This window comes from Magallana gigas, chromosome 5 (assembly GCF_963853765.1).
Source record: "Magallana gigas chromosome 5, xbMagGiga1.1, whole genome shotgun sequence".
NCBI classification, from domain to species: Eukaryota; Metazoa; Mollusca; class Bivalvia; order Ostreida; family Ostreidae; genus Magallana; species Magallana gigas.
In genome coordinates this window covers 35,051,045-35,067,150 of record NC_088857.1, presented here as the reverse complement: position 1 = coordinate 35,067,150, position 16,106 = coordinate 35,051,045, and the positions used below count along the sequence as shown (strand labels likewise).

The 16,106-nt window shown below is 30.6% G+C and overlaps 1 protein-coding gene across 4 annotated transcripts; it reads right to left on the bottom strand.

Annotated features, from left to right (window-relative positions):
• On the bottom strand, positions 1 to 15,873 carry LOC105327254 (uncharacterized). Of its 4 annotated transcripts, XM_034452015.2 has the most exons (36): positions 15,451 to 15,864; positions 14,744 to 14,974; positions 13,871 to 13,945; positions 13,495 to 13,581; positions 13,220 to 13,396; positions 12,927 to 13,069; positions 11,813 to 11,858; positions 11,466 to 11,693; positions 11,162 to 11,236; positions 10,992 to 11,060; positions 10,420 to 10,509; positions 9,201 to 9,304; positions 9,003 to 9,048; positions 8,637 to 8,864; positions 8,139 to 8,213; positions 7,692 to 7,757; positions 7,524 to 7,613; positions 7,129 to 7,217; positions 6,781 to 6,832; positions 6,272 to 6,502; positions 5,940 to 6,014; positions 5,780 to 5,842; positions 5,574 to 5,654; positions 5,381 to 5,460; positions 5,214 to 5,277; positions 4,887 to 5,120; positions 4,667 to 4,741; positions 4,484 to 4,540; positions 2,351 to 2,431; positions 2,138 to 2,241; positions 1,952 to 2,003; positions 1,561 to 1,791; positions 1,382 to 1,456; positions 1,229 to 1,294; positions 973 to 1,050; positions 2 to 172 (listed from the first exon to the last, which is right to left on the bottom strand). In XM_034452015.2, the coding sequence occupies exons 1-36, from the start codon at positions 15,520 to 15,522 to the stop codon at positions 38 to 40; spliced, it is 3,825 nt and encodes a 1,274-aa protein (XP_034307906.2). In that variant the 5' UTR covers positions 15,523 to 15,864; the 3' UTR covers positions 2 to 37. The 4 variants fall into 4 exon arrangements, with proteins under 4 accessions (XP_065940854.1, XP_034307906.2, XP_065940855.1 ...); XM_066084782.1 differs by lacking the exon at positions 5,780 to 5,842 and having other exon boundaries at positions 1 to 172; positions 15,451 to 15,867; XM_066084783.1 differs by lacking the exon at positions 4,667 to 4,741.
• Between the last annotated feature and the right edge of the window lie 233 nt (positions 15,874 to 16,106).

Genomic DNA, 16,106 nt, shown 5'->3' with positions numbered 1-16,106 from the left:
TTGTAAATAAATAATTGCTAATCATTGTAGTCGTCATTTATAAATCATCATCAAAACTGCCTATTTCCAGAGCTTCCTCCTGGTCTCTTGTACCATTCACCTCCTTTTCGGTTGGACTAATTTTCGTTGATGTCTTTTTGCTCAAAATAGAGCATACAGTCAATTCAAAAATCTGAAGAAAATAACTATCCTAGTAGATTAATTCGATATAATATAAAAGTCATAAGTCGATGCACATTGTCACGCAAAACGTTTCTTTATATAAAATAAAAAACGTGCGTATATAACTGACCTCTCAGTCTAGTGGTATGCAAAATATTTCTTGTAAATAAAGGCTCAAAAAGTGGATCTCTTTTATTGTGCTTTATAATGCTTTGGATTCAATCTTAGGATACAAAACGAAATGGACCTTGATATTCAAAAACGATATCTAAAGGTAAAGGGCATAAAACGGAATGACGAATTTATCACAGTGTCTTTTAACTATGGCTAGCCAAACCAAGTACAGGAAATCTGTTTTGGTGGAATCAGCTGAGAAAAATAAACTTATTTAGCTTATTCATAGTACATGTATGTGTGCTATTGCTGACTACATAGCCTCAGAAACCTATTCTCTTAAAAGGGTGTCTTGGTTGTCGACTTCCGAATACGTTCAGGGTTCAATATTAAAAAAAAGATATAGTCAATTTTAGATAAGCTCTTTGATTTCTATGCTAATCGATGAAGGCAGACAGCTAATAAAAAAATTGATTTTAAGTTAACAGGATTTTAAGCTTCATAGCTCGTGTTACATTTTAAAGGAGCCATTGTAAATAGAGATTTGGGTACTTGTGTCAGGGCTGTTTCAGTTGAGATCAGTTAATTTAGTTTCTGAGAAGTTTAAATCAAATTCAATTCGTGACAATGATTAAGTGGTCACTCTAAGTAACTCTGGTGTTTTAACTGCATGTAAAATAACTAATGCATACTCACATGAGAACAAACATTCACTACAAGATAAGCCACCAAAGTTCCTGAAGCGTGAAACAGCAAGTATGAATTCCGGCATACCTAAAGAAAATACACTTTTAAGCTGTACTTTCATTTAAGGAATATACCATACTTCAGTGAATGACTTTGAACAGGAAAAGGCTAAGATCATATTTTTCTTAATTTAAAATAATTTTAAAATTTTCAAAGTATTCAATTAGGTAATGAATAATCGAACTAGTTTTTTGTTATCACATACCTCTTGTTTAAAACTATAGTAAAGTGAAGATAAACAGACCGGACCTGGTCCACATAAGCAATAACCCTGTTAATAGACAAAGAATGAGTAGCTAATTTATGTAATCTATAGATCTGACGCTTTTTCATTTTGAATGAAAACAGGCAAACGTACCAAATGAAGAATTGTTGATGAAAAAGACAACGTGGTGACATCCGATGCTATCCAGATTATTCGCATTACGATGCTCTGTAAATTACAATTTTACAATTTACATACATTAGAATTTCATATGGCAAACAAAAATTGTTTTATTTTTTAATTTCTATGAACGGAAAAAAATAAACTCTTACCATGATTAGGAGGGTTTTGTTCATTTTTATCACTGCAAGCAATTCAAGACCATGACAAGCAATATCCACTGGTACTAAGGCCATATGAGAGTACATAAGACCCATTGACATTGTACCGTAATTCAAATTTCCAATATGCATTGAATGTAATGTGTCAATGAGATCCGTATGTATGTATCCAGGGCTCAGGCCCATCAATATTAAACCTATCCAGAACAGAAGACGTATGATCTATGTAGAAAAAAAAGAACAAAACGCTACAGAGATTCCATAACATGATTATTTTCAAAAATACTTCAAGCTTTATCTTGATGTTCAAAAATACTTTAAGCTTCATCTTGATGTGGTTATAGTTAGCCAATCTTTAATTTTGTTAAGGTTTCATACTTACTAGCATTAAACATAAAATTACAAAGAATACAGTATTCATCTTCGAAGACTTTCTGAAAAGCAAAGCAATAAATGTGTTTGAGAAAAATCCTACCACTGCAAAAGTAAATAATACCGTAATAATGATCATGGAATGGTAAACAAAAGGTAAATTATTTGATTCAAACACAATAAATCGCCGACTCACAGACTGCTGTACAGACGTCCAAATGCAGAACGAAACGCTCCGTTAGATACCGATATATCTCCAAGATACGAGTACAATCGATCAAGCATAATGATACTTAAAACCTGTAATATTAAATAAATTTTTTCACATCAAGCTGTCAGACCGTTTTCATCTATTACATGAAGGAAAATCAATTATTATTGAGAATGATAAACTCACAGATATACTTACACTTATTATAATTTGTAGAACTAAATATGAAACGTAAACAGCAGCAATATCGAAGACATAACCCACATTTGTATCACAAAACTGAAATAAAATATTCAGACGTTTTATTGCAATTAGTTCTCTTCAGGTTGGAGACGAACAAGTAATGGTTTTTTTGTTTTTATGTTCTGATTTTGTTATATATTTTAACAGAACTTTTGCCGCATAGTTTGTTGCGCTTCTGAGTGTCTTCATAATAATTGATACTTTAGCTTTAGAACAAATTACATAACAAATTATTGGTGCCACATTACATGCAATATTGTAATTTGCTATGTTGTTTATGTTATCTAATTATGTGATGGTGATTAAATTTTGCCGAAATTCATATATTACAAAGCCATTGTAACTCAATAGGAATTAAAAATTTTAAATGTCATATGAAACGATTTTTAACACTATGATTTTCTTTCATAAATATAAAGCTTGATATAAACAAATGTTAAAATACGTGATGTAAGATTTTATTGCCTTTGCATTACTGAGAATTAACCGTGAAAACTGAGCACCTGAAAAAATTCTTCCCCGCTTATCGTTCTTGATTTTGTGGATTTATGACGTCACGCAGACCCACCGATGTACACAATGCATCAAAACTAGTGTAATTTTACAGTAGTTTGTCGATTACATTTTAGTTATTGAACGTGTCTTTCTTTTCAAATGAGATCATTTGATATCGTAGTAGCCTACAGATGACTTAGTTTTAATTGGTTGTTAATGAATAATTCTAATAGCAGCTTCTCACTAGAGTAAAATCATGATGAAGATCCCGTACTGCAGTGGAAATTTAACGAAAGAAATGCTCCAACATAAACAGCTGATTAATGAATTATCTTTATCCTTTTGAAATAGAAACATCATTTTCTTCTTCGGTACGTATAATGATTGAGCTACATTTAAAGGGAATTAAAGAATTTTAATTGATTTGATTTATTTTGTCACATAAAAAAGTATAAGGCAGGCCAATGAAAACGTTTGAGGCATTGTGTACATAGTTTGTATTTAAGAGCTGCTGTAAAATGCCGCAAAATTATTCTTAAATTTTATTTTGAAATAATATAAATTTCTGACTTATTGGTATATACATGTAGCAATATCTTTAGAAAATACTGTGTACACGTGTATTAATGTTTTATTAAATTAGATCGCGGAAATATGGCATTTGAAGATTTAGAAATGTATCAGTAAAATAAATCGGTTGTTTGATAGAAATAGTTGTGAACGAATGTGAAGATAATCAACAGATTTTATTAAGAGCAAGCATCAATAATGATAAAAAAACGAAAGAAAAAATTGCGGAAGAAAGTGAGATAGAAGGGATCTGTGAGTAAACACCGACATACACGTTGTAAAATCAAAACACCGCACATATAAGTACACGTTTCAAAAAGAAAACATTTGAAGAAATTTCTCTTAGACTAAAATAATTAAATTGTAACATATTTGTGAATTTTAAAGCGAAACAAACAATTTAATTGTGAAGCGAATGAGGCACCACGAGGCCTATAAGTTGTTTAGGGAAAAAAAATCTAATTGAATTGCATGAACGTGCAAATAAGAAAAAACAATTATTTTTGAATTTGTCAATTTCATTAAAAAGATCGAAATTAAAACATATATACATACATATATTAAAATTATATTATACTTGCATGTGGATCTATGAAAAAAATCATTCATTTTCCGTGCAGTCTTGATACTGAATATGTACACGCTATCAAATATAAACGCACACGATTTCATTTCTTGAGAGAAAAAATACTGTCGTGGTTGATTATTGTACTTATGAACTCATTCCCGTATATAACTCAATATGGTCAGGATATCGTTTCATATGACCTTTAAAAGCAGATGTTGAAGAAACATCAAAAATACATTAGTCTCCTTAAATTTAATTGACACGCTATCTTTAGAAGAAATTATAAAACAAATGCAAAGTTCCACATAACATGTAATACTGGTGTTTGCTTATGCTATCAAAAAACGTGATGGTGAGAACATTTTGCCTATAATCACATGTAACAAAACTATTGTTATTTGAAAGGCTGGGAGACCAGCAATTCCATGGTAAGTGAGAATCATACAATACATTACCGATGAAAATTTCGTCGAACTATAATGTGAAAAGAATCTGTCGTAGCAATTGTAAGCCTAAAATAAAAGAAACACATCGTCAGCTATAAATAAAGTACTCGATGATTAGTTATTAACATTATTTATGGGAGAATTACGCTCAATTTCAAAACCTCTTTTTCTCACAATACAGTGTTTATTTACCAAATCCAACAAATATGAAGACTGTGTTATCAAAACAAGATATCCTCCCAGAAGAACAAACAATATGGTAATCATCTAAAATAAATTATTATTAGGCATGTTAATACCATCTACATCGGGATAAAACTGTCATTTTACAACGTCTGAATCTTATTTTGATATAACTTTTTTTTATTTAAAATTAACATAATCTCGCTTTAATACTCCAAACACAACTTACAATATAAATAAAAAATGAGCGTGTATGTAATCCAAAATATATGACAGCAACCCTGGAGAATAATGTGAGGGGTATCAGCGACATCAATGTGTAGGTAAGAGCATTAAGAAGGTCTTGCATGTCATAGCGATGTTTTCCAAAAGCATTCAAATCCTGCTGCACAAATTGATCGAATGGATAAAAGTTTACAAAGTAGAGGGTGTATACTGCAATGCAGTAGGACGCGTCAACAACCTGTAAAGAAAAAAAGGATATGAAAAAAAAAACGGATTTTTTTTATTGACTAACGAATTTGCAACGTACTTGCAAGCTCTGTTTTATACTTACGATACCAAGCCATTGCACAGCTTTGAACGAACTTTGAACTTTTACTTCAGAGATTTTTGCTTTCCTATATTAAAATTCATATGAAGAGGATTTTGTATGCACATTTTCACAAAAAAAAAAAGTTAAGTGCTTAGATAAAATGACTTTGCAAACGGGACATAACTCACAGAATCTTTAGGACTCCTTTGTTTTCCTCGTCTTTCATTAGTATAGGATAAACTCGGTCTACGAGGATGACGTATATTGTCTATGAGAACAAAGTAATAGTTCGTAATATTTGAGAAAACATAAGCACCGTCTCATTGAAAAAGAATATATTACCTTTTCAAAATTTCAAAATGTTTGTTTTCATGCTCTTACATTTAAGATAAGGTGAATGGTAAGAAAAGTCATCTTGATTGTCTCCATGCTGTGCACATCTCCTTTACAACTATCACAGAACTAAACAACAGAAATACGATCAATGGTACATAAAAAGTACTAAATAAATAAAACGGGTAAAAAAAATTGGAATTAATTTCAGATACGAACTCATGGGTTTCTTTTGTTTTTATACATTCATCTACCTGTTTCCATTTAACAATATCTTCGGTGTAATATGACGATTCACGTTGAACGCAGGTGTATGTCTTTACAATAAAGATATGTATTAATAAAACGTTTCTTCAAATGTAAATAATAACAGTATACATGTATATGAAGTTTTTAACAAATTTTACAACTTACCAAGTTCAACAGAAACGATGACAGTATTAACATTGCCAATTCTCCAACTATAAATGCAAGGTAACTGACAACAAACTAAAACAGAATTTTTAAAATAAATAGAAAGTAAAACCAGCATAATTAGCAAATATATTGACGAATTCAATCCAGTGATATGTCCAATCGCTTAAAAAACGCTGAAAATTTAGATAATTCAAAGCTAAATATATTATCCAAATATCCTCATTTTGTGTGTCTTTTAATAAATCCATTTAAGATCGGACAAAAATATTATAGCAAACTCTAAACAATGGTTATTAAAAACAATAGCTTGTCTATATTACATTACTTACAAGAAACGAAGCTTGGAGTTTGCCAATTAAGAGTATTAACCACAGAAGCAGTGGACGGAGAATGATGGAAATGGGAATAATGGCCATTAGAGTATACGTCAATCCATTCATGAGGTATTGCATATTCAAGCCATGATATGTAAACCTCCCTAAAAACTGCTGAAGGTATGCTGGGTAAATTTTCTCAAAGAAATATGCGTATGTTGCTATTCCAATTGCAATCTCAAAAACCTGCGTTAAAAAAAGAAGTGTTTAGCATTAAATTGCAGTTTGATGATAGCAAGCAATCTGTCCATTTCACTGTAGAAACATTATCCATCCAGACATTTTTATGATTTATCTAATATTTTATTATTTACTCTGATATTTTATTTGTCTATAATTCACATTACATTTAATAACAATAAATATTTGGCTAGTTCATAAAATATTGTGAAAATTATATATATATATATATATATATATATATATATATATATATATATATATATATATATATATGCCCATACCAGTGTAAATACTGTCAGAGATTCAATGAAAATTTTTGGGTTGCTGATAACCCTGAAAAATAAAATAGAATCGGTAATATATAGGTTCATACTGTTAAATCAGACATAAGGAGGTTTGATGGTAAACAAATCGCCGATCGGATCTACCTTTATCTTTTTAACAAGATAATATGGCAATAACACTTTATTAAAGACATAAAACCCCATTTGTTTAATTTTAAATTTGAGCAAATTCCAAAGATTTTTAAACAGAGATTGGCATAATGTCAAGTAACTGCGAACATTTAGTCTTGCGTCAAATGTTTTCTTCGGGTTGGTATTCTTAAATAAAATGATCTGATAATATACCCGATATATATCCGCTTAAAATGCCGCATACATATTGTTTCTGAAAACAATTTCCGGTGCAATTTCCAACAAAGAGCCATAGAGAAAAACTGGAGAGAAAAAAAATCGCAAAACAATTGTCAAAATCAAAACTTTAAAACTTATTTACTCTAATCATTTGAATATATGCTATGATAATTAAAAGAAAGTACATACATATGTACATTAATATCTGCGTAAGATGCAATCACCTACCTCTCATAAATATTTGTTGTTGCAAAAATATCTGTTCTTTAATTTGATTTAAATTCATGTCAAAAAAACTAAATGTCATGAACTATTTAGATATCTTAATAATATTGTCATTTTAAAGAATACTTTACAGTAAGAAGATAATTAAGATATATTTTTATTACCTGCAGTGAGAGGGATGCCAGTGTAAATGACCAAAATAACCAAATTTCCCTCGCAGTACTAATCCAAAGATCAGTCTGGCCACTGCAGAGCTTGAAACAGAACGGGAAAGTTGAATATAAATAATGATACTGTTCTGCTCTAATAGAGATCCAATAAATTCTACTCACAAAGTTTAAGTCATCTTTATCGGAGGAAAAATTGCACTGTCCGACACCCTCGATGCAGCAATAGATCTACGAAACAATTGATATTATTTCATCGTCATAAAACTTACAAGTTTAATAAGTCAAACCATGTGGTTCCGTCATGTAAATCCTGAAATTGATTTGGCAAGTTATTTTATAAGTAAGCACGCTTTGTAGTATTAAAATGGTTGATAAAAATTAGTGAAGCCAAATGAGGCAAAACTAAGCGGTATAGACGTTAGAATGAAACCGGGAGTAGTTAATCTATAAAACAACCTTTATACATGTTGTCATTGTCTTTAATATTCTAATCTTATTCCTTTTTCAATTGTTTTGGCTTTTAATTACCAAAACAGCTTTTATTGTTATCTATGATTGCTTTGGTTTTGAAATATATATACAGTGTTAAACTGAAGATAATTTACTTACCATCTTTAGAGGAACCACAATCATAAACAGAGATATAATGTGCGGCAGTAGTAGGAATATCTGAAATCCAAAACTCTAAAAAAAAGTAATAATTGATTAATCGATACTAATATCCATCAATGCTTTTTTATCAAAGCAGTATATATATATATATATATATATATATATATATATATATATATATATATATATATATATATATATATATATAAAGATTTACTTACTCTAGATTCCTTATTTTACGCGAGTACTTAATTCTGCAATCCTTCTGTTTTGTACAAAAACTTAAAGATATAAAATCGCGAATACGGAACTTTTATCCCAGTTCCTTATTGTTCTCAACTCTCAGAAAATAAAAGTAAGATTTTAAAATCCACGAGGGGTGCTTCTCGCGATATTACGCGGATATCAATTCATCGTATATAATTCGGAATCTACAGTAATTATTAATTTATATATTTAGGGTTTTATATTTCAATCATTTATTATTCAACTCACACTTGTCAGAAGATAATGTTTTTCAAAATAAACTCCAACAAATAAGACGATCTGCAGCAGTGTTGTAAGAATTAGGGTGACTATCATTAAAATGTATGAGGTGTCCCTGATATCTCCTATGTTTCCCAAGCTGTCTGATATCCCATGTAACGTGCTTGATATCCTGGTATACGCGTTCAGGTCATACCTTACCACAAGAAGTCCACAAAGGAAAACTGTACTGAATACCTTTATCCAAAACAAATTGCGTGTCAATACTCAAGGATATGATAATCATTAATATGAATTTATTCAAATGGAGTGTTAAAAAGACATTTTTCTTTAATGTTTTTTTTCTATTAGGACTCATTCAGTATTATTGGTTACCATTGTGAAAACTCCTACTCCTATATTGGCAGCAACAAGTGGTTTCCTAACAAAAAAAAATGTACAATAGTCATTTAAAACCTGGTAAAGCATCTTTATAAACTTTTTCATTATTATTTCATTACTTCATATTGTTGATAGGCAACATAATTTATGAAACACTTTACTAGATGTTTTTTTAATATTCTGATACGTTACCTTTTTATTTTTAGAAGTAAAAAATGTAGAAATCCTACAGTCTGTTTTTCTTTCCCTGTATTGATAGATTTGAATAATCTATCAGCCATTGCTAAATGTGATATCTGTAAATGATAGTTCTGAATTTTGAATTTTTATGGTAAAAAAAACAAAAGCAATTTACATCCGTTTACATTTCAACAGTCAATTTTGAAGCACAGTCAATGCTGTTGATATTCTTTGTCAGTTGGAAAATACAGTCTTAATAACAATGCACAATGTTTGAATAAGAAAAAAGACGCACCATGTTGATATTAAAACGTTCGCGTGTACAAGAGCTATGTAAGTGACTGGAGAATGAGCTGATCCTACCCTCTCGGATTTGCAAGAGTAAACGTTCAACTTTAAATTGATAACTGTGAAATCATATTTATTCGTGAGAGTTAATGCTCGTTGGTAGCCAAAATTATCGAAGTGTGCTGGAGACATAATAATTTCTTTGTTAGCAGCATCGGGACAATTTTCATAGATATCAATCAGTTGCTTGTAGATAAGTTCGTAAAGATGTAAATTCGCGGTCAGGCATTTGTCCCTCACTAACAATAATAAGTTCACAGTAAATTGGGACCCTTCCAAACATACATATGCATGTAACACTCTGTTTGATACATACTCAGTATACCCTGACCCATTTAGTGAACATTTGATAAAACGTTGAATAAATAAATAAATAAATAATGATATTAGAGAGAAGCAGTTTCATTCTATTATACACTTCTTAATAAAATATAAAAACCCAACAAAATAAGTTGTCTGTTCTTGAAATAAAACGTTTTAGGATTTTTTAAAAATAAAGGTTCGGTGTACATGTAGTGAGTAAATATTCGTGTGCACTAATGACCATGTTTTGAACATTGCGTAACGACCAGTGATTTCTGAGAAAACATGCTTCAGTAGTTCAGTAGAAGTAGCGAAATCCTGATTCATCTTAAAAAAAATTTTTGTTTTTATTTCTTACATTACCTTTTTATGATATGGGAATTTTGGCCGTACTAACGATCACTTTCCAATAAGGTAATAAAACTGTATTGCTTGTACTCATCGTTAAAAAGATTTGTCTACTTAAATTTAATACAACCTTTTAAATATGATGAACAATTTAATAAAGTAGTTTCGACTCCAGATAACAATTGTAGGATGGCGGGTTGACAGTGTAAAAGTATCCTAAATATATTTGTACCTTTATTGCTAAATGGAGGAGAAAAAATCCAAATGCCAACCAGATGTTTCGAGCTGCTCTAAGCCAAATTCCTTGGGTGTTGTTGCACAACTAAACGTATAATAGAAGAAAACAAAATTGTCCAATACTAATAGTGCAAAAAACGCTGCAACTAAACGGTGGTGTTCCTCATATAAACACTAGATATGTAGTTTCAAATATATTTCATAGGTAATTAGAGGAATTCGAACAGTTGAAAAAGAGAAAAGAACGTTAGATCTATATTCTTTTGAACTTCAAATACAGTCCTGGTTCAATGCTTCGTGTGGTTACGTATTTTGTAGACTCTCATTAGCTTATAGATAGGGAAACATCAATGCACTTTGATAAAAATGTTAAAAGTGCGTAGGAATCTTCCCTTTTTTCAATGAGTAAACAACTTTTTTGATAATTGGCATTGCCCATTCCTTCAATCAAATCATATTATACTAATTCCGTACTTTTAGACTTCTGTTAGGCAGACGTTTGACACGGTATACACCATTTTGAAAATATCTATATAATTATACGTATATAGAATATGTATAAGGTACCTTATCAGCGCTGTCGGTATTAGAAAAATGACAGTAATAGCTTTCCTTTCCCGTTATACAGCAATAAAGCTGAAGAGAAAAAAATATTAAAGAAAGTCGATGCAAAAATAATACATTTGATAAATCTTCATCGGGATATTGTGAAAGTTTGTACAATCTTACACTCTTACCATTCTTATTAAAAAGGTGAAAAATATGAAAATGATGATTTCAACCAACAGCAAGAAAAACTCTGCTATTATGTACTGAAAATCAAATGACAAATGAATAAATAATTTGAAGAAAAAACATAATGCGGAATAATACATACAAAACAGTAATTAAAAATTAAATCAAATAAAATAATGCTGCTAAATCATTGTGCGATCATTAAATTCATATTTTACTGTTTATGCATGACTAGTATAAATTCAACATTTTATCTGTTGCTTTAATTGATAAAAACTGAACAACATGAGTGAGTATCATATATACCGCTATCATCAAGATTCCACTTTTACGGTTAACTGCTGCAAAATTTAGAAATTTCAGACCCATTGAAACTGCTAAAACACATAGAAATGTATGGGTGAGAACGTGTTCTAAATATCCCATTGATAGGCCGTCCTTCCACAGATTGTAAATCACATCCTGTAGATAGTAGTCCCTCAACCAGCTATGGGACAAAATTAAAACAGATACCGCCAGTGAAACTTCATAGACCTAGATAAAAGATTACTTTAATGATATGTACATTGTATATTCTAGCATTAGTCGATCAAAATATGTATTTTTATTTCAAGATGGTATTTACTTCATGAAAATCAATCTAATCTGCTTACCAAATCGATTGACTTTAAAAGGGTTGAGAACCACACAAGTTTATTTCTAAAACAAATTAAACAATTTATTATATAAAATACTTTTATTTTGGAATTTCCAATATAAACTTTGCAATTTTCAACAATACATGTATATATATTTTTTTAAATTCACACTCTCGGAACCTAAATATTGGTAAAAAAAAATAAAAATAATAAAGACCTCTTTCTTCGAATTTCAAACATAAATTTAATTTTTTTTTGAAAATTTTAACTATGACTCTGAACCTCTTCTTCAGGGTATGGTTATCATCTTAAACAGGTGTACATTGCAAAGTAAAATACATGTATCTCATGTTAGGAGGGCAATTTCATTATTAAAGCTGGTTGTTATCAAATAACTATAATACTTATTAATAGGATATTCCAATATTTAAGTTTATAAAAAAAAATTGAAAATATAAAATGTTTTGAGTTGGAAACTCAAAACATTTAGTATAAAGAGCCAAGATGACTGAAGCTTAATTTAAGCATGAAATGTTGCGATAACGAATGGTGTTCAAAATCAAAAGTCCACATGAAAAATACAAATCAGAGCAGAGCAAAGATAGACCTCTACAAAAAGAGGGAAGATCAGGTGCCATGCTCTGCTTACCGGTCACACCTGCTGTGTGTTTTGTCGTAATGGTGGAAAACGGAAAATTCCGTATACAATTCGATGATTAAGTATGGCCTAACAATAAGCATGAAATTTAATAAAAATATTTAACGTTCATGTTGCTTTTTGAAAAAAAAGCCATTGACTAATAAACATTCTTTTTCACTTACTTTTTTGTAATCAGCAAGGAATATTAATCTTTTCTATGAAAATGATAGCTAAATTGTGCGGGACAAAGGTGTTATACCGGGTCAGAAACGAAAGAGAATAGTTACCAAACCACTGTGGTCAGTTTGTTAGTAGCAATGAAGAACAATTACTTCAAATGAAAAATTTTCAATACTTTAGGAAATGATACAATTTTTGGCATTTATCAATTAACTTTTACTTTATATTGCTGACTTGTGTTTTTTTTTTATTTAATTGATAGTACAATGCGTAATATTCTTGAAAAGTAAGTTAAGTAAATGTATTTACCTTTTCCAAATAGTTGACGATTTTTTATATAACTCTCCAAGGATTCCATTTCTACATTTGTACAATTCGTTGTGATTTTCTTCTTTACTGTGCTTGAGTTCTGCAACTCTAAAGAAGTACTCAGTGATCGCTAGACAAACGACCTATCAGACAAAATTGCCAAAGGTTTAGTATAAGACAAATATTATATTCAAAAAGATTGTAAAATTACAAAAGTCTTAAAGTTTGTAAAATTAGTTTTAAGCAAAATGAATTAATATAAGCCAAACACCCAAGGTAGAAATTGTACAAACACTGGTGACGATGTTGATAGAAATGACAGCTACGTAGTAGCCGCCATAGGTTGAAGTAAAATGCTTGATCTTGTCTAAACATCCAGTATTGTAGAAGCATCCGTAGGGGCCGTTCTGTAAGTTCCAATACACAGTGCTGGTCTCTGGTAGTTTTCCAGAGACACCACAGCAACTTAGCTATGAAAATAATAAAAATACGATTGGTGGATATTTAGTCAACAATGTGAACGGGAATATGAAAGCTGACAACTCTATTTATTCACTGGATTTTTTACCTTTTCAAATAAAGTTCTCCACTCGTTTTCAAAAGCAAATTCGTGTGCTGTTTCGAAGCCTTTAGTCATAGTTGAGTTGTCTGCACTCTGATTAAATTTTTATTAATTACAGTGATCATTATTTAAACATCAAAATTATTATAATCATCTAATGATAGAAGATTTATATAACAACTGTGATTATATTTCTAGGTAATATACCCTTCAGACGAGAGAAGTTAATAAATTCTGTAATTAAGTATATGCCACTTGTTTTTTAACAAGTTTTCATACCCTAAATGAACGTGACAAAAATATATCAAATTCCATTAACTGCATGTTATATCTAAACAATTACATACCTTGAAATTTTAAATAAAACATCATATGACTTTACCTCATGTACTATCCACGATATTAAAGAGAGATACACTGTTTCGATGATCATCAAAGCTGAGTGTCCAATGGCATGCTATTTGGGTTTTTTTTTTTTCAAATAAGAAAACGTAAAAGTATTATAACATTTTGAATTTACGACCAAACTAAATTTCTGAATGTGATATGATTAAATGTGAAACGTGAAAGTTTATATACATTGGTGTAAAAAAGTAATAACAATACTACTAGTGTATGAAGTTCCGAGCACAACAGAGGTTAAGATCTAGTGAATGATTCCAGAGAATCTTTTAGTGCTAGACCTATTATGGCGTCATAATTGATTTGATCTTAATATTCTTTTTCCCGTTCTTTATAACAATAAGAGAAATATACAGAAAGGGAAACATATTTTGGACATTCGACTGGAAATCCAACAAAAAAGTACGCCCGTTCCTTTGTTCAATTTAATATTATTTCAAAGGAGAGATAGAGAACATTTTATATTCCGTTTGAGAGATTGTTGGAATTATGGGTGTATTCAATTTGTTAAAATAGGAAACAATTCCAAAATGTGTATCTGGTTTCCTTCATACACGTTTTCCTTTAAAAAATGACATTTAATAACACAACTTCTCATTGTGTTATCTTAAATCAAGCCTCGGTCCAACATATAAATCCAGACTTAACTGTTATGAAGAATCATTGAAAGAATTAATATCTCAGTGTTTAGAAATCTTTAGGCTCCTTTTATTTACTAGATCTTGACCTTAAACACGCATTTTTTACAATTTGAAAGTATGCTTGTAACACAAAAAAAGATTTAAAAATATGAAGTGGTTTGTGGTCATTATTTAAAAATCGGAGCATTTTCTTTGCATGATCAAAATCTTACCGCTAGAAGCAACCACTTTGATCTCCGGACTATGATTATCAAACCAACTCCCCCAACAATGGCATACAGAATCAGAAACGGCATCAGTGAGTAGACCAGAAACATCAATGTCGATCCCAACGGCAGCAGTCCAAGGGGCATGTAATCCAGTATTTTCACAATATCTTTTTCCAAGTAAAAAAGTTCAAACCTCATCACGAAACCGCCAATAACATATCCAATTGTCAGTGCCTTTAGAAAAGAAGTACATCATCATCATCATCATCATCATCATCATCATCATCATATGTAATAATGGTACATGTATAAGTAAATGTTTGTTTTACTCTTTGGTGGATGTTATTAATAATTTTGCTATTCATGTATACTAGTAGCCAGCCACGCGCCCTACACCTTGATACCAAATATTTTTCCTTTCGTCGTCAAAGAGAACGCTGATTTCTTTATTTTATTTTATTTTTATATAAAGTGAACCAATACTTTTACTTTTGCATTGAAAATATTAGTAAACGGAGTTCTGCAGTGGTCCTTGCATATTAACTAAAGACTAAATGACTATAGTTTTCAGAGTTGAATTCGGTAAGTTCGTTGCTGATGTATTAAGTACATTTAATTCTAAAGTATAATCCAATCAAAAATATTTAAGTAAAACCGAATGCATATCAATCAGGAATGGAGAATCAAAATTCGTTGCTTGGTAGTCTTACCCGAATTATCATTGTACAGATGAAGATGGTAGTTGTCGTTTTGGTAAAAAGAGGTTCCTTGGAGATGGCCATGATGTCCTCCTTAAATTCAGACTAGACGATGTTATAAACTGATTATACCTAGATCCTTGATTTTCCTTTTCTTAGTATATACGATCAATTGATGATTCCACGTAATACAAAATTGAATAAAAGAGCGGTTTTGCGACTTCCTTCTCTTCCTTGCGATCCTTCTGTGGTCAATCAAAAATGATCATGGTACGGTGAATACACATCTTTCACGTGAACGTTTGTGTATAAATGTAATCAAAGATAATATTTGGTTTCACGTCCATAAAGAACCCATCCATTTATTTGAACATGATTAAAATACCTGTAAAAAAAGCAAGCTACTACGGAGGTTTCTTCGGGTAAATAGTTCATGTAAAATAGTTCATGCAATTCTGCAGTCTGTTCATCGCTTGCAAGTCAATTTTGAAATCTAAGTTAATTTAACCCATTTTCATTGCACGCAAATTTTTTGTCTGGGGAGAATGCATTTTGTATTTTTTGGGGTTCTTTGTTGTTGTTCCTTATTTTGCATCCTTAGTACAAACTTGCAGACTGCTCTATGATCAGTCACTCATTCCTTTACAAAAAGCAACTACGACAAGCAA